General features: G+C 38.6%; 2 protein-coding genes across 5 annotated transcripts in view; one reads left to right on the forward strand and one right to left on the reverse strand.

The window, feature by feature from the left end:
- PIGF (phosphatidylinositol glycan anchor biosynthesis class F) overlaps nucleotides 1–8790 on the reverse strand; it is a 35778-nt gene extending 26988 nt beyond the window's left edge. Inside the window, exons 1-4 of one of the 4 annotated variants that reach the window (XM_047744554.1) lie at nucleotides 8621–8790; nucleotides 6592–6836; nucleotides 5163–5254; nucleotides 3153–3269 (exon numbers count right to left, since the gene is read on the reverse strand). In XM_047744554.1, the coding sequence (XP_047600510.1) occupies nucleotides 3153–3269; nucleotides 5163–5254; nucleotides 6592–6819 (437 nt within the window). In that variant the 5' untranslated portion in view covers nucleotides 6820–6836; nucleotides 8621–8790. Of the gene's footprint in view, nucleotides 1–3152; nucleotides 3270–5162; nucleotides 5255–6591; nucleotides 6841–8338; nucleotides 8598–8620 lie in introns of those variants that run through there. The other 3 variants (XM_047744553.1, XM_047744552.1, XM_047744555.1) reach the window with 3 other exon arrangements.
- A 48-nt stretch (nucleotides 8791–8838) lies between these two features.
- On the forward strand, nucleotides 8839–19583 carry CRIPT (CXXC repeat containing interactor of PDZ3 domain). Its single transcript, XM_047744556.1, has 5 exons — nucleotides 8839–8975; nucleotides 13127–13192; nucleotides 13925–13979; nucleotides 18287–18390; nucleotides 18696–19583. The coding sequence occupies exons 1-5, from the start codon at nucleotides 8960–8962 to the stop codon at nucleotides 18758–18760; spliced, it is 306 nt and encodes a 101-aa protein (XP_047600512.1). The 5' UTR covers nucleotides 8839–8959; the 3' UTR covers nucleotides 18761–19583.
- The last annotated feature ends 275 nt before the right edge of the window (nucleotides 19584–19858 follow it).

A 19858-nucleotide genomic window follows, 5' to 3' on the forward strand; every position in this document is an offset into this window, starting at 1 on the left:
CTAATACAACATGGATAAAAGACCCAAACGTAAATCCTAGAACTATAAAACTCTTGGAAGAAAATGTAGGAGTAAATCTTTATGACCTTGGATCTGGCAATGGATTTTTAGATAGGATCTTTAAAGATGCACAAGCAACAAAAGACAAAAACTGATAAATAAGATTTCATCAAAATTAAAATCATTTGTGCTTCAAAGGATCCAATGAAGAAAGTGAAAAGATAACCCACAGAAAGAATGTGCAAATCATGTAAATGCTAAAGGATCTGTATTTAGAATATATAAAGAACTCTTACAACTTAATAGTAAAAAAAGACAAATAACCCGATTCAAAAATAACCAAAGGATCTGAAGAGATATTTCTCTAAGGAAGATATGTAATTGTTAATAGGCACATGAAAAGATGCTTGACATCATTAGCTGGTAGGGAAATGGAAATAAAAAACACAAGGAGATAACAATTTAGGTCCATTAGGATGGCGATAATCATAAAGGCAGATAATAACAACTGTTGGCAAGGACGCAGGAGCACTGGAGCCTTCATACCCTGCTGTGGAATGTAAAATGGTGCATCCACCTTGGAAAACTGGCAGTTCCTCAAACGATTAAACAAGTTATCATAAGACCCAGAAATTCCACTCCTAAGCACATACTCAAAAAACTCTAAACATTATGTCCATACAAAAACCTGTATACAAATGCTTACAGCTGCTTAGTCATAATAGCAAAACGTAGAAACAACGCGGATGTCCACCAGTTGATGAATGGATAAGCAAAATGTGGTATACAGCCTCACAATGGAATCTTACCTGGTCATAAAAGGGAATGAACTATTGCACTGATGAACCTTGAAAATATTATGGGTAAGTGAAAGAAGCTAATCACAAAATACCACATTTTATATGATAACATTTTTATGAATGTCCATAACAGGCCAATCTACAGAAACAGTAAAGAGATTAGTGGTTGCTTAGGGCTGGGGGAGAGGGGATAAGGAAGTGATACCTAAAGGGTATGAAGTTTTTTTCTTGAGGTGATGAAAATATTCTCAACTCTACTGTGATGACGGCTGCAAAACTCTTGTGAATATATTAAAACCATTGAATTGTACACTTTAAATAGGCAAAGTGTATGGTCTTTGAATTTTATCTCAATACTATTTTAAAAAAACCCATCTCCCTGGGGTGCTGGAGGGGATGTGGGCAGGGCAGGGTTGGGGGGATAAATGGGGGATGGGCATTAAGGAGAACACTTGTGATGAGCACTGGGTGCTGTATGTAAGTGACGAATTACTAAATTTTACTCCTGAAACTAATATTACACTATATGTTAACTAACTGGAATTTAAATAAAAAATTGAAACATAAAACAACAAAAACAAAAACAAAACAAAACAAACCCCAGCTCCCAGCTCCCTTAGTTTCCCTCATGTGTATGAGTCATACCTCCCACATCCAGTCCTTAACTTCCCATCAGATTTCTAACAACCCTCCTTTACGACTTCATAATAACTTAAGAGTGGCAACTCTTCCCACGCTACTCCCAAAAAGCAAATTTCAGGTTTGTTTGTTTTTTTCCCAAGGAAAAGGACCATATTCATTATAATGTTTATCTATTTCTTAACTATTTAACATGTAGAAAACTATACTACCATTTTTATTAAGTTCCTATCTTTTTTAGGAGTTGTCAGAGTTTTTTGCGTTTTATGCCTCAATCCCGCCTTTCCCATAAGTTCTGTGTTTTTTAGTGTCCAATTTTGCATAGTGCAGGGAGTTCTAGGAATGCACATGCCATACTATGGCAGAACTAACTGCACAATCAGAATCAGATGATAATGTTCCCCCAAATATACCATTATCAGAAATACAGTTCAAAGCTGGATAAATCACCAATCCAAATCTATGTTTCTACTGGTTTTCACTGCTTAACAATTTTAAACTAAAATGCTACAAGAAATGAATGCCTTTAGGAATACTAAGGTAACAATGTGGGAAAGAGTTTTCAGTGACTGAACTTTTGTTTTCTAGAGACCTTATCAATATCAGAAGACAGTTCTGCAGGGAAACAATATTCATTTCAAAAGGAAAATGTCAGTAATTTATGGACCCTAGTTAATAGCCAGCATGCATCCTCTGTACTATACTGGTTGTTCCCTTCCAAATTACAAAACTATCACTTTCCCTTCAGTTTCTATAGCTTCCTTCATTATCTTATCATGGATGTCTTTCCCTTTTCCCTTCATCTCACCAAATCTCACACTCCCGATCCGAATCCTTTACAGATCATTCCCCTTCCAGCTTTCCTACCCCTCTGAGTTCTAATAGCACTTACTATCTGATTTACACAATTTTAATCTCATATTGTTTGTTCGTTTTATTCTTTTCTCTTGACCATACAACTTCTTGTGTGGATTCTAATACTTCAGAATCCACATAAAGCCTGCACAGTATGGAGCACAGAGTAAGAACTCAGAAATTTTTGCTACTGGGTGATAAATGGGACAAAATCATGAGCACCAAATAAGCTTTCAGCTTTCTTACTTACAATTTAACCATTTCTGATACGAACCATTTCAATGCCTTTGTAGAAGCTAAAATTTTAACTTAGCTGTGCTGAATTTATACTTATACGTGGCTGCTAAGGAAATAAAATCTTATAAAACTTGCACTCAGAGTCTTACCCCCAAAAAAGGCTAAATAAGAAATTACAGTTGTTACACTAATAAGCATTTTTAGATTTTGGACCCCAATTCTACATTATAAGAAGTATGGAAGCAATTTTATCTGTAGCAATTTTAGTACAGTGACAAATCATCCCTGAGGAGTGGTTCTCAAAGCCTTCTTTTGGTAGCAGAAACCTTTTTTCAAACAAAAGGCAAAGTGGGATCCTCCCATACAGAAGAAAAGCAGAGCTGATCTTGCTAAAGTGGAAGGAGGAGCCTCTAGTTCTACCTGACCTGCTTGAGTCCCCCTCAAATGTAATACAACCCTTTCCCTATCCCCACTTCCCAACTGTGGTGAGCCCTTGAGGCATCCCTGAGAACCAGAGTCCTGAAAAACACTCATAGAATAATCTGAAAGCATCCAGGAATGGAAAAATACATCAACTTGTTTAAATTTCAAACACCACTAAAACATAAAATTAAAACTTACCCATTTCTACTGAAAACTCTTAGCCATGCTTTGATGTTTGGCCCTAACAAACACAAACAAGGTACAGTAGTAAAGGTTGACAAAGTAACTGCAAATAAAAATGTTTCCAACACCAACCTAGAAAAAAAAAAGCTTTATTAATTTTTTTAAAAGCATTAAAGGTGTATGTACACTACATAATCTTGGTTACTTAAATAGATTCAACATGAAAACATTTTCTTATACTTTACTTTGAAAGGTAACACAAGTCCTACCAAAATGATAATTACAAAAAATTTTAATACTGAAAAACAAGCTATGAAAAACAATCTAGCAAATATCTGGCTTAATTTTCTTTTTTTTTTAAAGATTTTATTTATTTATTTGCCAGAGAGAGAGAGCGAGAGAGCATGCACACAACTAGGGGGAGTGGCCCACAGAGGGAGAAGCAGGCTCCCAGATGAGCAAGAAGCCTGATGCAGGACTTGATTCCAGGACCCTGGAATCATGACCTGAGTCGAAGGCAGACCCTCAACCAACTGAGCCACCCAAGTGTCCCAAATATCTGGCTTTAATGATAGAGTTCAGAAGTGTTAAATACCCTCTAATCTATATGAGACTCTCCACTGAAAGAAACCCCATTTTTAGATAATTAACTTTCTTCCTGAAGAAGAAGTTCCTCTGGAACTTTCTCTGTAACCACTGGTTCAACTCTAGCTTATACTGGAGCCACTTGGAAAGTGAGATAAACTAAAGCTTGGGGAAGCTGTACCCATAGCATTTCTGAGGTCTGAGAACTTGCTTTTGATAAAATGCTGATGCTGCTGGTTTTAGTACTACTGCTCAAGACATTCATTCTACTTGACAATGGATTAAATAGAAACTACCATTTCCCATTAAAAGGTCTTGTCCTCCCCTCTCTAGAAAAGAACTACCTGTTAATTTAGTTGTGTATATATACAACTGTGTGTAAATATATATGACTACATATATAGACGTATCTGTGTGTCACAACTTAACTCACTGTGATCACTAATCGCTTTTAAATAAGGTTTCCCGGGGCGCCTGGGTGGCTCAGTGGGTTAAGCCGCTGCCTTCGGCTCAGGTCAGGATCTCAGGGTCCTGGGATCGAGTCCCACATCGGGCTCTCTGCTCAGCAAGAAGCCTGCTTCCCTCTCTCTCTCTCTCTCTCTGCCTTCCTCTCCGTCTACTTGTGATCTCTCTCTGTCAAATAAATAAATAAAATCTTTAAATAAGGTTTCCCAATCTGTGATGAACATTAAATAAGAAATACTCATGAATCTAGTTTTTTTAAAAAACTGGTCAGCTTTGAAACAGTGTTGAGTTAAATTCTGCCCTTAGACTATCAACATTTAGTTGATATGTTCCTGGTGCCTGGGTGGCTCAGTCAGTTAAGCCTCTGCCTTCGGCTCAGGTCATGATCCCCGAGTCCTAGGATGGAGCCCCATATCCCCACCACATCCCCACATCTGGCTCCCTGCTCAGCAGGGGGCCTGCTTCAGCGGCACCCCGCCTCCTGCCCTCTGTCAAATAAATAAATAAAATCTTAAAAAAAAAAAAAAAACCATCAACATTAGGTTATTAAATAATTAAATACAGGAATCTACGGAATTTTCTTAAGAAAAACTTCAAGCACTTCAGAACCATATTTACTAACAACTGATATGCTAATTTTAACTAATTTATACATATCATTATAGTAAGCTCTCTTAGAGGTTCCAAGGTCCACACATTTATTGGAATAGTTTCTCATCTACCTCCCTGCCCCTACATGCAATGGGGTAATAGAAGGCTAGGTAAGAGGAGCATTTAATGAATTAAGTTATTCTTATTATGAAGTAATGTTAAAAGAATATCATTACTAAGAAAGGGCAATGATGTCAGTATCCTTCTGTGATCTGGTAGTTAAACACACCATGGTTTTTCATTCCTCACCAACAGAATTAGTGCTTTGTTCAGTAAACAAGTGTTTCAAATATAATTGCCTTAAGGTACAAATTTCAGACTTACTCTACGAGTGGTGCTCCATATAGAACAAAAATGACATGAAAGAAGAAACATGACATAAGAAAGTAGATACAGCATTTCAAAAACCTCGCTACCTAAAAAAGAAATGAGAATGATTTGAAGGCTCAAGACAATGCCTAGAGGACAGCAAATGCTTCCACTTTATCTTCAAATACAACTTATTCCCAGGTGTGCAACAGTTGAATGTTCTTTACTTTGGGAAGCCTGAAGTCAGATTCCATCTCCTGTGCACAGTGCACGGACCTCCAGACAGCCCCACAAAACAGCCTACAAGTCACAAATCACTACCCATATTCCACCCACCCAATCAGCACTAGAATCTAAAAGCACTTCTGTTCCTATGGTATGCACTGAGCTACACCACGAATCAGTATTTATAAAATATTTACCAACAACAGAACGCTATGATACAAAAAAAAACAACAGACAATCCTTATTATGTGATACATGAAATCTTTGCAGAAAATAAGGACTACAGTTTTTTTTTCAAATCATATTCATGTGACTATATGATGCATATGAAAAAAGACCTGCATGTCTACAAATCAGTGTGGGACCTACTTGATTTGGAGTGCAAGAAGATCTAATTATAACAGACACAGCGAGTTTTTTAATCATAGAGCAGTAAATGTGTTTTAAATTATCTAAGAGAGCTACACATAGTATTGGGTAATGTTAAGGGAAGACTTTATTAATTTAAAGTAATAGTCAAGTGTTATAAGATAATGAACATTTCAGAAAATAGATTCTGATATCTGAAAACTTTAACACTGTTTAGTCGAGGAAGGCCATGTTCAAAACAAAGCTACCACAAGACTTATTTTGTAATTTCTGAAAAATCCATTTTCTCTCAGAAATGGAAGAAATAAATGAAAATAAAATGTCTTATAAAGTTTAAGATATGACTGCTACGTCAAGAATTTATCTTCAGGGGCGCCTGGGTGGCTCAGTGGGTTAAGCCGCTGCCTTCGGCTCAGGTCATGATCCCAGGTCCTGGGTTCGAGCCCCACATCGGGCTCTCTGCTCAGCAGGGAACCTGCTTCCTCCTCTCTCTCTGCCTGCCTCTCTGCTTACTTGTGATTTCTCTCTGTCAAATAAATAAATAAAATCTTTAAAAAAAAAAAAAGAATTTATCTTCAGCGGTGACTTAAAACATGACCATCTAGGTTCACAATGCTGTAATATCCACTGAAGACATCCTAATTCCACAACTGATGCATGGCAAAGGATCTATCAAACATTGTGGGCAGCCTTCCAGCAATAACAGGCTACTGATTTGAAAAAAAATAAAAAATCAGGTTCTCTTTACTCACTGTAAATAACCCCATAAGTACTTGACTAACACTTTATTCTTTCATTAAAAGGAACACTACCCCTATCTAAAAATCAGTTATCAAGAAATAAGCCTTACCTTGTATGATAATGAACTTCTTTTAGAGGATGCATTTGGTTTCACTACTAAATATAATACTAGATTGACGGCAGTTACAAAAACAGAACAGATGCACAACCATGTCAAGTGTGTTTCCAAAATTGAGAAGTTCTCCAAGAAGAATGATGGGATGAAGATGCTTAGGATAATTGAAAATATGCATAAAAGATGGGTATACAGTAGTCTCTTGATATCAGTATCTTTCATGGTGTTTTCTTGAGAGTCTATCTAATGAAAAACAAATTAAGAAAACAGCATATCCAATAATGATTTTTTCCATTGTCTAAATGCTCCAACACCTAAAAGTAAGCATGAACAAGTCAATTTTCTATGCGCAATGTATTAGTTTCAGAATATGGTAAGATGCATATGTATAAATGTACATGTAGACTAATATGGCTCAAAAATGTCTCAGAGCCTAAAAAGGACAAATTTACTAATTCCTTAAATATTTGTAACTGGTTTCTGTAAAAGGATCATGTACTAGGACCAATTAAGGGATTTGTTTTCTTTTTTCTTTCTCTTTTTTTGCCAAAATCACAGAGGTGAAAACAACATGCACAGATTAATAATTTGCTCTTGCTGGAAGTATAATCTATGCATTCTAGGAACCCCATGAATACACTTTAGCCAAACTGTTGGCATTTTTTTTTAATCATTGTGGACCCTTGTCTAACATCACAGTAGTTCACATCTTCTGGCAAATGACAAGTGACACCAAGTGCACACTTGAATACTCAAAACGGTGACCAGTGTAATCAAGAAAGTTCAAAGAACGTTATACTAAACTCAGGGATCCCAATGCTCCAGAAATACCAAAATGACAATGTCTGTTACACGTGCTAAGTTCCAATCAAAAGTAGATCATAAATAGGAGGAAAAAAGTCTACTTTCTTTGTCTCTATAAAATACTCATTATATGTATATGTTTATTCATAAATTACCTAACACAATACATAACATATTGTTACTAAACTACTTAGTAATGTTAATACTAATGTTAGGTACAATACTTAATATTAAGTAGAACCTTATTCATTTAAAGTAATACTTCACTGTGGTGAATAGTCCAGAAAAACAAAAGGGCAAGTCCAGTCCTTATCCTAACTGCTCTGATATAATTCTGTAATTTCCCAAGGCAAATATTCTACTGATAAGGAAACAGCCAAAGACACGTTAGGAGACAGGTCCAAGGTCCCAAGCTCCCAAGCTCCCAAGCTCCCAAGCACTAAAGCCACATCAAAGCCTCGCCTCTTTGATATAAAGATACACACTAGGGGTTGAGAAGAGAATGAACAATAGAAGGGAAAAAGGAAAAGTTTCTCGCAGGTCCTATCCTCTGCCGAATGAGAGGAATACACCATCTCAACAGATACCTCTTCGGATTTATTTTTCTGGGCCCCTCTCAGAATCCCAAATGACATGAGTAGATCTGGATCTAATACAGTGCGCAGTACCCAAACTCAGATGCTTACTGAATGAATGAACAAGAACGGAGGAAAGAGGGTGGGTCCTGCGAAAGCAGTCCTAGGGTGGGCCCTGCAAGCACACGAGGACACCCGTCTGGCGCTCCTCTGGCTGCCACCGCCCTGGCCTCCGGGGTCTGACCTAGCCCGGGTTCCCAGGTCCCGAGGCTCGCACAGGAGGAGCCTCCGCGGAAATCGCCAGGACCTGTCTCTGCAGCCCCACCTCAATTCGGTCGCTCAGGACTCTGCGCAAGCCTCACCCAGGGCAAGTGTGAGCAATGGGGGACGCGCTGAGTAGCATAATCAAAGAGCATCCGCGCGGAGACCAGGAGAAACGGAGGGCCACACACAGAAAAACGGATCTGCAAGAGGGCCGGGTCCATCAGGGCAGCCCCTGGGTCACGCAAGAAGGGTGGCGCTCGGACGGACGGCGGGCGCGGGCTAGCTGGGGGCACAGATACTGTCGGCCACATGGGCAGTTGGTGGGGGCTGTCCGCACACCCCGGGAGGCTCGCGTGCGGGGAGGGTTCGGCTGGGCTTACCTAACTCTCCCGCCAGCGGAAGAGAAGCGGAGGTTACTACCTCCAACCATCAGGTACGACTCGCCGCCCTAGCCCTCGCGCAGGCGCAGGCCTGTGGGACGGAGACCCAAGATCGCACAGCCAATTGCAGAAGCGGAGGGGCGGGCAGTAGGAGCAGCCCCGCCTTCCAGCTCGCGTTTAATTCCTCCCGCCGCTTTTCAGGTGTGGGATGGGCGGGGCGATGGGCGGAGGGGCCGGAAGTGGGTTGTCGTAACCCGGAAGGGGAATGCTTCCCTGGCTGTTGTGTTGACATTTTCAAGCTGCTGCTGTTTCTGCGGCTGAGGGAGCCTTCGGGGAAGGATGGTGTGCGAAAAATGTAAGTTAAGGGGCCACATCTTTGGGAGAAGGAGGCTAGGCGAGGCTAACTGGAGTTCTTCGGGTACTTTGCGTTTTATTTTTTTTCTTTCGGCCACGGGTCTCCGATTCCGGCCTTTGTCGTGCTACACCTTTGACCATTCCTTCTCTCACCAACGACCGTATAGTTATTCTGCGTTCAGAGTGGTCTGTTTTGCACTCATTTGTCTATTTCCTTTGTCTCTCCCAACCCGGGATCTCACCCCGACAGATCTTGACTGGTTCCTTCGCTTCACAGACCCTCAGGGTTGGAATGGATCTTAAAAGATATACAATATCTAGAGTTTCCAGATTTAGCAGACATTAAAAATATGAATACTTTTATTAGGAGAAGTGTGTCCCATTATTGAATTTGAGACTTGTCTTTGCTTGCTGCTCCCTACTACTGAAAGTGCTGTGGACTTACTTTTAGTGACAGTACTAAAACACCATTCATTGTTTGAAATTTAAATTTAACTGGGCATCCTATATTTTAACTAGCAACCCAAAGTTAGCAGCCTGTCCAATGGCTTAAATGCTCTTTGCATGAATACCTGTGGTATTGAGGCAAGGTTCAGAAAGTTGCACCACCTTCACAGTAGTCTGTATCGATATCACTGGCTTTTAAAAAAGTCCTTCCTCCCTATAGTTGCCATCAATAATTCTAATATAAACTCTGGAGCTTTCTAGAAAATATGGCTTTTTGATGTCACAGACTGTTTGCTTTAAAACAGCCGTCATACCCTAAGTCTCTTTTTCCTCAGGCTGGACATTTCTGGCTCTTCTGAGACAAGGGTTCAAGTCCTCTTATCTGGATTTTGTTATAACAAACCCCCCCAACAGTAGATAAACCTTTGAACACAGGCACCCATGAGTTTGAATCACAGTTTTTACATTAGGTAAAAGAATAACTATAGGTGAGTTATCTAATATTTCTTGGCCCCAGTTTTCTCATCTGAAAAATGAGAATAATACATAATTTATGGGTTTTGTGAGAATTAGATAATGTAGGTAAAGCCTGATAAAAGTGCCTTAGTGTATATTCAAGAACTGGTTATTTCTATCATAACCACCAATGCATGGCACTCAGAATTAAACTCTGCTCCATTTTATGAGGGGTAGAGTGGAACTAATATTTCCATTTTTCTGTGCTTTGTATCATCATCTCATACTAAGCTTTTAAAAAATTATTGCAATGTAATTGACATAGGTACAAGTCACCCATTTAAAATGTACCATTCTGTTATTTTCAGTATATTCATAGGGTTGTGCAACCATCACTACAATTTCAGAATATTTTCATCACTCCAAAAAGCACATGAAGCTTTTTGACATTGACATCCTTTAACTCTACTCCATCCAGTACCTAAGAAGTTTTTTGTTTTGCCTGTTTGAGTAAATATGACTTACATGTATTTAGGTTATGCACCTTCCTTGATGTCTTCTCTCTTATGTAGTTTGGTTCCTAAACATGTAAATTTAGCCTTTTATGCAATTTGTGTTAATTCTGTATATTTTAACTTTAGAGGACTGGTATTCTGCCTGGTTTAACTTGTTTTGTGTGATGTTCTTACACCATAAATGCATTTTCTCAAGGAAATTGAGGATACTGGGCAAATTGTGAGAGTTAATTTCCTAAGGTGATAAAAATTCTGAGAACCCAAGATCTAATGTGGTATTAAAATAAATACACATAGTTGGATCTAAACGTGATATGTGTTCTAAAGGGTCACCTGCTTTTTACTTCTTTGCACTTCTGAAAGTCTGTGTATTATTTCTTTGTTCTAATACCTTTCTACCTTCTATAGAATCTTATTTTTCAAATAAAAATAGAGTCTTAATTCAAAGACCTTTCTTTCAGTCCTTTTCTATTCTGTGACTTTGAAACTTGGTCTCACTTCTCTTTGAATTTACTTCTCTATGTGCTTCTTTACCATTATACTCTCTGAGTTTTCTTATTCTCCTTCTCCCTTAAAATAGATGTTTTAGTGATCTGTATCTGACCTTCTTTTGACATTTGTTTTGGAAATATCTGGCTTCAAGTAGCATATCCATGCCAGTCTAATCCACATCTCCAGTCGACTTCTCTCCAAAGTAAGACCAATAGAAGAATTTTCTTCAGACAATACTGGGAACCTCCATCTGGTTGTTACATAGCAGTTTAGTACTTCCAAGACTGAATTTGTCACCCTACTTCACAAATCTGTACCTTCTCTTCCATCATTTAATGGCATGACAGTCCTCCCAGTCACCCATTCACAAAGCCTAAATCATCTCTCATGCATCCCCCATCCCTTTGTGAATCTGCATCCAAACACTTGCATGTCCTGCTGTTTTTACTTCCATTCAATAGCTCATATTTTCCCTAGCCTCTCATTTACCCCTCAAGTACCCTAGCTGAGGTCCCCATCACTCAAGTTAGACTAATGTGATCCCTTGCCAGCCCCTTTCCCTTCAAACTGTGTTCTCCCTGCCTTTGGCTCTTCTCTCTCTAAACTGTCCTGCATGTGTGTTTGAAGGCCACTGGGGAAAACTGCACAAATGAACCAGTTGGTACCACTAAAAGTGCACAATTCCTAATCTCCAGGATCTTTAATACTACTCATCAATCTTTTTTACTTCTCTTTAGTCAGTCCCCTTGCCCTTTGTTGCTATGACTATTCCAAGTTCTCCAGTCCCTTAAACTTTAACAACTTCATCTACCTCATGCTCTTTTGACAAATACCTTCTTATAGGCATAACAAAAGCAAGGTAATTAAATGGGAACATTCTCAACTTCTTTTACTATACCCATAAACAGATCTGCATCCATGCCGATTTACTTCTTTCCCTTTCTTCAAGGAAAATTCTACTCGTATCCCTGTTGCCACCCTCCCTACCTCTTTGTCTCTGTATCCTTTGGAATCTTTAATCAGCTCCCCTTCTGTATAAAAATGCTCAGTTAGACCCTGACTCCACCTTTCATTCTTGTATTTTGTCACCTTTTCTTTTCATTCATGCAACAAGTATTATATGTCTACCAAATGCTAGACAGTAGAACCAAAGGGTAAAGACTTTGTCTTACCATCCTTCATCATTATGCAAGGACATGGTTTAGAGTAATCACAAGATATTTGCATTGAACCTAAATATACGTGCACTCTATCACTTTCTATATTTAAAACCTTTAACAAATTCTCAGTGCGCAGAGATTAATTTTGGGTTTCTATATTTAGAGCCTGGCATTCAGGATGACCCTCCACAATGAGACTGGCTTATCTTTCCAACTTTATTTTCACTTACTCTTACCCTCACTCTTTGGCCAAACCACTCTTTGCATGCCCATGTACCCTGAGCTTTCCATGTCTTTCTTCAGGATACGTCCTTTCTCTAGTTTGCTTTCATCATCTCTCCTCCTCTTTCTTCACAGTCCCACTGCCAGATCCAGACCCTCTTCCTGCCTTCTTCACAGGCTTTCCTGGATTTCCCCAGCTAAGGTTATTTCTTTCTCCATGGAATTTCTCCTAGTACTTCAGTTGTCTGCTACTATGCTTTTTATTTTCTAGCTTATATTTTGGTTTGAATGGTTCTTTTTCAGAGGTCTCTGACCCCCTTTGAAAAATCTGATGAAAGCTATGGACTCTTACCAAAAATAAGTGGCTATATAGTAGTGTGGTGTTCAACTTCATCTTTTTCCCTTGTCTTCTGAGGTCTACCCCTGGGACTCAGGTTAAGGACCACTGTTAGAGAAAATAGTGTGTTATACATACCTTGAAACCTAGAGCTTTATCTAATTTATCATTTTATTTCTCTCTGAACTTTGTATAACAGTTTACATATCATAAGCGTTTAGTAAATATTTATGGAATAAATAGGTGTATCAGATTTGTTTAGATTTATCAGATTTGTTTAAAGTACACATGGTACAGGAAAAACCTATCATTACTCATCATACCGTACAGATGTGACCGAGAGTCAGCTACCCATTGCCCACAGTTAGTGTCTTCAGTCTCAGTTCACAGCCCCTACCCCGGCATGAAAAAGCTCCTACTATAAGACAATGGTTGATACCACTGTGAATTTTAAGCGCCATGTAGTATATTTATTAGATAGTAAATCCTAATTCCCCTTACTTCTACTATCTTGTTACAACAGGTGAAAAGAAACTTGGTACTGTTATCACTCCAGACACATGGAAAGATGGTGCAAGGAATACCACAGGTATTTTTCCATTTGGAAAAGAGAAGTTGAATCCCGTGCTTCCTGTGATGAATGTTTTCACTTTACATTATTTGTAAAAAGAAATCTTGTGTGTGCAAAGTATTTCATCTCTTAAACACTAAAGAATCCCATATCCCCCAACAATTTAATGTCTTCTTTTATTTAGTCATCTGTCAGGCAAAAGAGCAAAATCATTAAATGATTTTTCCACCAATGAATAGATCATAGTAACTGATTTGATTCTGCTTTATTAAAGTCTGTATTTAATTCCCACTTTCTTAACCTGACTTTTATATTCTTGAACAAATCATTTACACATTTACATTTTCACCATCATATCATTAGATACAGTTGAGGTGTTTCCAAAGGGAAGGAAAAGAAATACTTGTACTTGTATGCAGGGTCTATGGCACCAAAGTAGTGGCTTTAAGACTTTACACTAGATAAATTAAGTGTAGACCCATCCCTAAAATCCTCTTTTGAGTCTGAGAAATAAGATGATTATTCATAATTTTATTGCCTCATAATAAATGTTTCCTATTCAAGTAGTGTCTTAAAAACCTGGCTATTAATTAGGGATTTTTGAAAATTTTGTCTAGTATTTGAAAATACTAGTCTACTGGTAGGAGGCCAAAGAATGAACTTTTTAACTAATTGTTAAATGTTAAATGTATATGTTATAGTGAAATGTGCAGAAGTAACCCACTAAAATACATGTATATTTTGATTTAGAAAGTGGTGGAAGGAAGCTGAATGAAAATAAAGCTTTGACTTCAAAAAAAGCAAGGTAGGTATAAGAGCAGCCATTCTGCAGGTGTATAACTTTCCACTCTCTTTAGTCTTAATTAAACATACTGGAGTGAATTTGGTGTGCATCATTCTCTCATGATATAACAGAGTTCAGTAGGTCCTGGCATGCAAAGCCAAGCTGTCTGTTATAACCTGCTGGTTTCATCTTGCTCCTCCTCAATGTATGAATATATGAAGATATTAGTGCTATTTTTTTATATATAATTTCACCAGAAAACATGACTTTTACTTTATCTCATTCTTTTTCTTTTGAAAACTACTATTTCTTATCCCTAAAACTACTTTGCAGTTTCATTGAGTTGCTTCAGTGTGGTATTGTTTATAGGGACTAGTTTTGGAATAATATTGCCTGGTTTGGGTTTACTCTAGGTTATTTGATCTGGTTCTTAATTATCATACAAATTGGAGGTAATAGATGTGGACAGATCAGAAGCTCTGGAGTCAGCCCTAAATTTGAATTTAGACTCTGTTCCTGCCCAGCTCTGGGACCTTCAGGAAATTAAGCCAATTTCTTGACTTTTCTAAACTTTACTTTTTCATCTAAGAATGGAGATAAAAGTGTCTCCCACCCTAAAAATCACTTTTTGACACCATGCTTTACTATTTTCAGTTTTTAAAATTCCATGAATCCTTTTAGCTGCCGCTCCCATTTCTTTGCTTCCCTCCACAGCAAAAGTTTTCAGAAGCCTTACTCTCAGATGCTTTCTCAGTGTCTGAAGTTCCATTTGCAATTTCAGCCACTCCACTGGGGCCTTCAGCCCCACCAAACCCCTGCAGCTGCTCTCCTGGACTTCTCTATTCTTATCTTACTTAATCTTTTAACAGCTCTCATTTTTGCAACCTTCTGTTCTCTCTTGTTTTTAAATAGGCTCTACCTTCAGTGTGGGGCCTGAGCTCACAGCCCTGGAGATCGAGAGTAGAGTCGCTTTTTTTCACTGGTTGAGCCAACCTGATGCCTCTGCAACCTTCTGTTCTCTTGGCTCTTGGGTACCGTACTCTTTCTTCCTCCCAATTCACCATTCTTTCTCAGTCAAGTGCCTTTGGACTCAATCTTAGACCTTTCTCTTTTTTTTTCTATTTATAAATGTATACTCTCTCAAGTGACTTTAGACCAGAGGCTTTAAATTCAAACAGTATGTCAATGACTATAAATCAGATTTATTTATTATCAGATAATGACTATAAATCAGACTTCTTCTCTGAGCTCCAAAGATATATGCAAGTCCCTACTTGACTTACCAGTTTGGTGTCTAACAGGCACCTGTTCCTGCAGTCTTCTAATCATCACACCACTCCAGTCCAGCCCTTCGAGCCTAAGAGCTAGAATTCTGCACTGATCCCTCTCTTTTCCTCACTTCCCTTTTATCAGCAAGCTCTTTAGCACTGCCACCAGCATATAACCTGCATCTGCCTCCTCCTGTCCATCTCACTGCTATTACCCTCTTCCAAACCACTGGTATTTCTTCCTTAGATGCCATAATAACTTTCCATCTTTCTCCTTCCTCTCTAGTTCTTTATGGTTCAGTCTCATAGTAGCCAGAGTGGTCCTTTAAAGGTTACATAAATGCTTTCCTCAGAACCCTGCCTTGCTTTTCTTTTCATGCAGAATATGATCTATCCCCTCCCTTCAACTTTCTTACAAGGTTTTCCATAATCTGGCCCATCCCCCCTCTCTGACTTCCTTGTACCAACTCCTGCATCAGCTAGACCAAGCCCATTCCCACTAGAAGAGGTTTGCGCTTGCTGCTCCCTCCTCCTACAGTTCTTCCCACAGAGCTTACCTGGCTGGCATCTTTTTGTTACTAGGATCACAGCTGAAATGTCACCTCCTCAGAGTGGGTCCCTAACTGGCATTTGAACTGATATCTTCCCTCCTTCCCCTCTTGTCTGCCACAATGTCCTGTTTGAGTTTTCTCTACAACGTGTATTACTATCTGAAAAGCATGTTTGTTTCTTTACTTACTGTCTTTTATCTATTGTCTTACTAGAATGTTAATTTGAGGAGGGCAGAGGCTTTGTCTGTCAGGTTCGTCTTTGGTATGTAAAACAGTGACAGGGACATAGTAGGCACTCACCACGTATTTGCTGAATGAATAAATACCTGTTTCATGATGTTACCCCAAGGATTAGAAATAATAATAATAATAATAATAAAGCTTTTACTACCTGTAGTGCCTGGCTACCATAAGTACATAATGGTACTTACTAAATAATGTATATAAAACAGCATACGAGACTTAATCTTCAGTGGAGCATCACACTTAAGTATTTCTCTGACTTACTGATATCTTCTAAGACCGTTCAGTTATTAGGAACTAAGTTGTAATTTTTACAGATTGTACAGTTTTAGATAATTCCAGTTCCTTCATGCTCCCAACCTCACTCCAGTGTCATTAATAAGTAGCTATTACTTTGGATACTCTAAATGTCTCACATTGGAAAGCATACTATTGTATGACATTGAATCTAAGATACCAACATTTATTGATTGATTGATTGATTTTAAAGATTTTGTTTGTCAGAGAGAGAGAGAGATACAGAGAGCACAAGCAAGGGTAGCAGCAGGCAGAGGGCAGGCTTCCCACTGATTAAGGAGCCCAGTGTGGGACTGAGACCCACGACCACCTGAGCCGAAGGCAGATGTTAACCGACTGAGCCACTCAGGTGTCCCAGATACCAACATTTAGAAGATGTATCATTGCTTTAAGAAAGAAAAGTGTCGGGGCGCCTGGGTGGCTCAGTGGGTTAAGCCGCTGCCTTCGGCTCGGGTCGTGATCTCTGGGTCCTGGGATCGAGTCCCGCATCGGGCTCTCTGCTCAAGTGGGGAGCCTGCTTCCCTCTCTCTCTCTCTCTGCCTGCCTCTCTGTCTACTTGTGATCTCTCTCTCTGTCAGGTAAATGAATGAAATCTTTAAAAAAAAAAAAAAAAAAGATTCTCTCTCTCCCTCTGCACCTCCCTGTGCTTGCTCGAGTGCTCTCTCTCTCTAAAAAAAAAAAAAGAAAGAAAGAAAAGTCTCTGTCAAATAACTGTAAGATTTCAGACATATTAAAATGTGCGTCTTATGGGGTGCCTGGGTGGCTCAGTGGGTTAAAGCCTCTGCCTTCGGCTCAGGTCGTGATCCCAGGGTTCTGGGATCGAGCCCCACATCGGGCTCCCTGCTCAGCAGTGAGCCTGCTTCCCCCCTCACTCTCTGCCTGCCTCTCTGCCCACTTGTGATCTCTGTCTGTCAAATAAATAAATAAAACCTTTAAAAAATTAAAAAATAAAAAAAATAAAATGTGCATCTTAGAATAAAATATGGTTTGAAGCAAAAGAAAACATCCATATGGATGCACACCAATTTAGCTTATTAAAAAGAAGAATAGTGTCTATCTTCCCTTGTGCAGAGTAAAGTGACATTCTGTTGGGTTTGGAGAAATTAACCTTTGAAAATGAGCTGTTGTATTTTACTACCCCAAGAGAAGAAGCAAGGTCTAGGACAGTGTTGGTATTTGGTATATGAGTATTGTTAACAAAAGTTAGGACCAGTTTAGGGGGAATTATTTTCTACTCCAAGCACTATAAGGTAGCACTCTTACGTAGTAGAAACTCTTTTCTACAAAGGGATTGGATCAATTAATGGAAAATGTCAGCTAAAGGAGGCAGTTATTAAAACGTACATGTACCTTCTTGTAAGTCACAGCACATAATGGCACATGCATTCATCAGTCATTTGGCACTGAGACAGGTTTTTTGAGTCTGAGTTCACTGATAAGAGTTCTTCATCATTTTCCTCACATAAATCATAACCAGAACGCAAATTTCCGTTATCTTTAAAGTGGAGCCAGAACTGACAGACTTGCAAAGTGCCGAGTCCTTCCACTTATGATCTTGCCCGTAATTCAGCAGCAGTTCAGTGATTCACACTGACCCAGCCTATCCTAAAGAATTCTCATAGTTTTTAATAGAATTGGTCATGCTTTTTGTACCCACATTTCATCAGTTTCCATAATATGAAACTGTATCATACACATAGATTGACAATTACAACTCATAGAAATGGGTTTGGGATTAAGGAACTGACTCTTCACCAGCATACAAGTCCCCTGGAAGGGGTAGGGGTGTGCAGGCGCGGGGAGAGTGGCCAGCTGCAAGTGTGCCGTGCCTGGCAATTGGAGAGTGTGACAGAGAACAGAGTGCATGGTTTCATCCCATTCATTGCTTAAGGGAGGTCATTTAATTTAAGTGTTTCTATTCTATTATACATTTTTTTCTTTCTCTTTAAAAAAAAACCAAAAACTCTAGATTCGATCCATATGGAAAGAATAAGTTCTCCACTTGCAGGATTTGTAAAAGTTCTGTGCATCAACCAGGTTCTCATTATTGCCAGGGCTGTGCCTACAAAAAGGGTAAGTTTCTTTCAATACCGTTTTTCTATTCATATTAAACCTACTCTTGATACTGTCTTAGATAACACAGGAAAGGATTAGCCGTTCATAGATGCTGTCAAGTGCTCTTTTTTCTAAGGCAAGACAAAACTTGGGAATTGTTGATAGTTAATTTCTTTTTCTCTTTTCTCATGCTGTTAACTACCGTTTTAAGCCTCGGGAATGACTTACATAAAGCAAACTGTTGATACTTGGTATTTGATTGGTTTTAATAGTCGGTATTATGATTTGATTGCTTACATGTTTTGTTTTTTTGTTTGTTTTAGGCATCTGCGCAATGTGTGGAAAAAAGGTTTTGGATACCAAAAACTACAAGCAAACATCTGTGTAGATGTGTTAATGACATTTCTGGCTTTCTATGTGATTTTACGTTTCGCTTTCAACTTTCAAGGCATAACACAGTTGTTCAAGTTCCAAAATAACACGTTATAAGATAATATTAAACCGAGGAAGTTGATTGGTATTCATTTTTTGCTCTTAAGAAGTTCTAAACAGCAAGTAACTAGTTTCCTGCCTTAGTTCTTTTCCTCACAGGCAACTTGTTGAACTAGAATAAGTGGCAAGTTTAATGAAAAATATTTTCTGATTTCTGTAGATGGTTTTTATTTATCATTATTCATATAATTCTTATCCTCACTCTCTACTTTATTTATTGATATCGCAAAAGTGAGGAGGAGATCATTGATATTTTGCTCTGAACTTTGCATCAGACTTATAACTCTTCTTTCATTCCCTTGTTGGCATAGTTCTTAGAATCAGCAGTCTCTTTATTAATTGTAGCATTGAAATATCCGAGACCATTACAGCTGTATAGTTCCTTAGTCATTAGCCCAGACCCAAATCACAAGTTGTGTTTATGATACTTTTATTTGTTCTTGAGGCCAAAGTGCCAGTACCTTTTGTATGAGAATGAGAACACAAGGGGTCACCCCTTATGTGTCCAAATGAATACACTGAATTTCAGAAGTACATTTTATCACATTACCTTGAATTCAAACTGTCCTGAAAGTTTAAAGCCAAGAAAACAGTGTTCATCCATGGGAATGTGTAATGAATGAGTTACTTCTCTTTAGGAAAGCTCCTTGAAGCAAAACCCAAACTTTTTTTTTTTACCTCCCCTCCCCATCCACCAAAAATAAATAGAACAAAATCAACATCTTGACTCTTCTTTTATATACGACAAAGACTGCTAAAAGACAACTTTGAGGTTCAAACAGATTTTTTTCTTATGCTGCCTTTAGAGGTTGAAGACTTCTGCTTTTGAAACTTGCAGCCTACTATGGGAAACCAAAAACGTATTTCCTGTTGCCAAGCGCAATATGTATAAATACATATCACTATAAAATATGTAGGACAGATAACATGATGATGTACGTGGTATAGATACTACATTTCTTTCTTTTTTTTTTTTTAACAGATCAACAGTTTT

The sequence above is a fragment of the Lutra lutra genome, chromosome 9, assembly GCF_902655055.1.
Source record: "Lutra lutra chromosome 9, mLutLut1.2, whole genome shotgun sequence".
Taxonomy (NCBI): domain Eukaryota; kingdom Metazoa; phylum Chordata; class Mammalia; order Carnivora; family Mustelidae; genus Lutra; species Lutra lutra.

Coding starts and splice junctions, on each gene's coding strand:
- CRIPT (XM_047744556.1), top strand. Junction 13,193..13,924: donor TGGTGCAAGGAATACCACAG/GTATTTTTCCAT, acceptor ATTTTGATTTAG/AAAGTGGTGGAAGGAAGCTG. Junction 18,391..18,695: donor GGGCTGTGCCTACAAAAAGG/GTAAGTTTCTTT, acceptor TGTTTGTTTTAG/GCATCTGCGCAATGTGTGGA.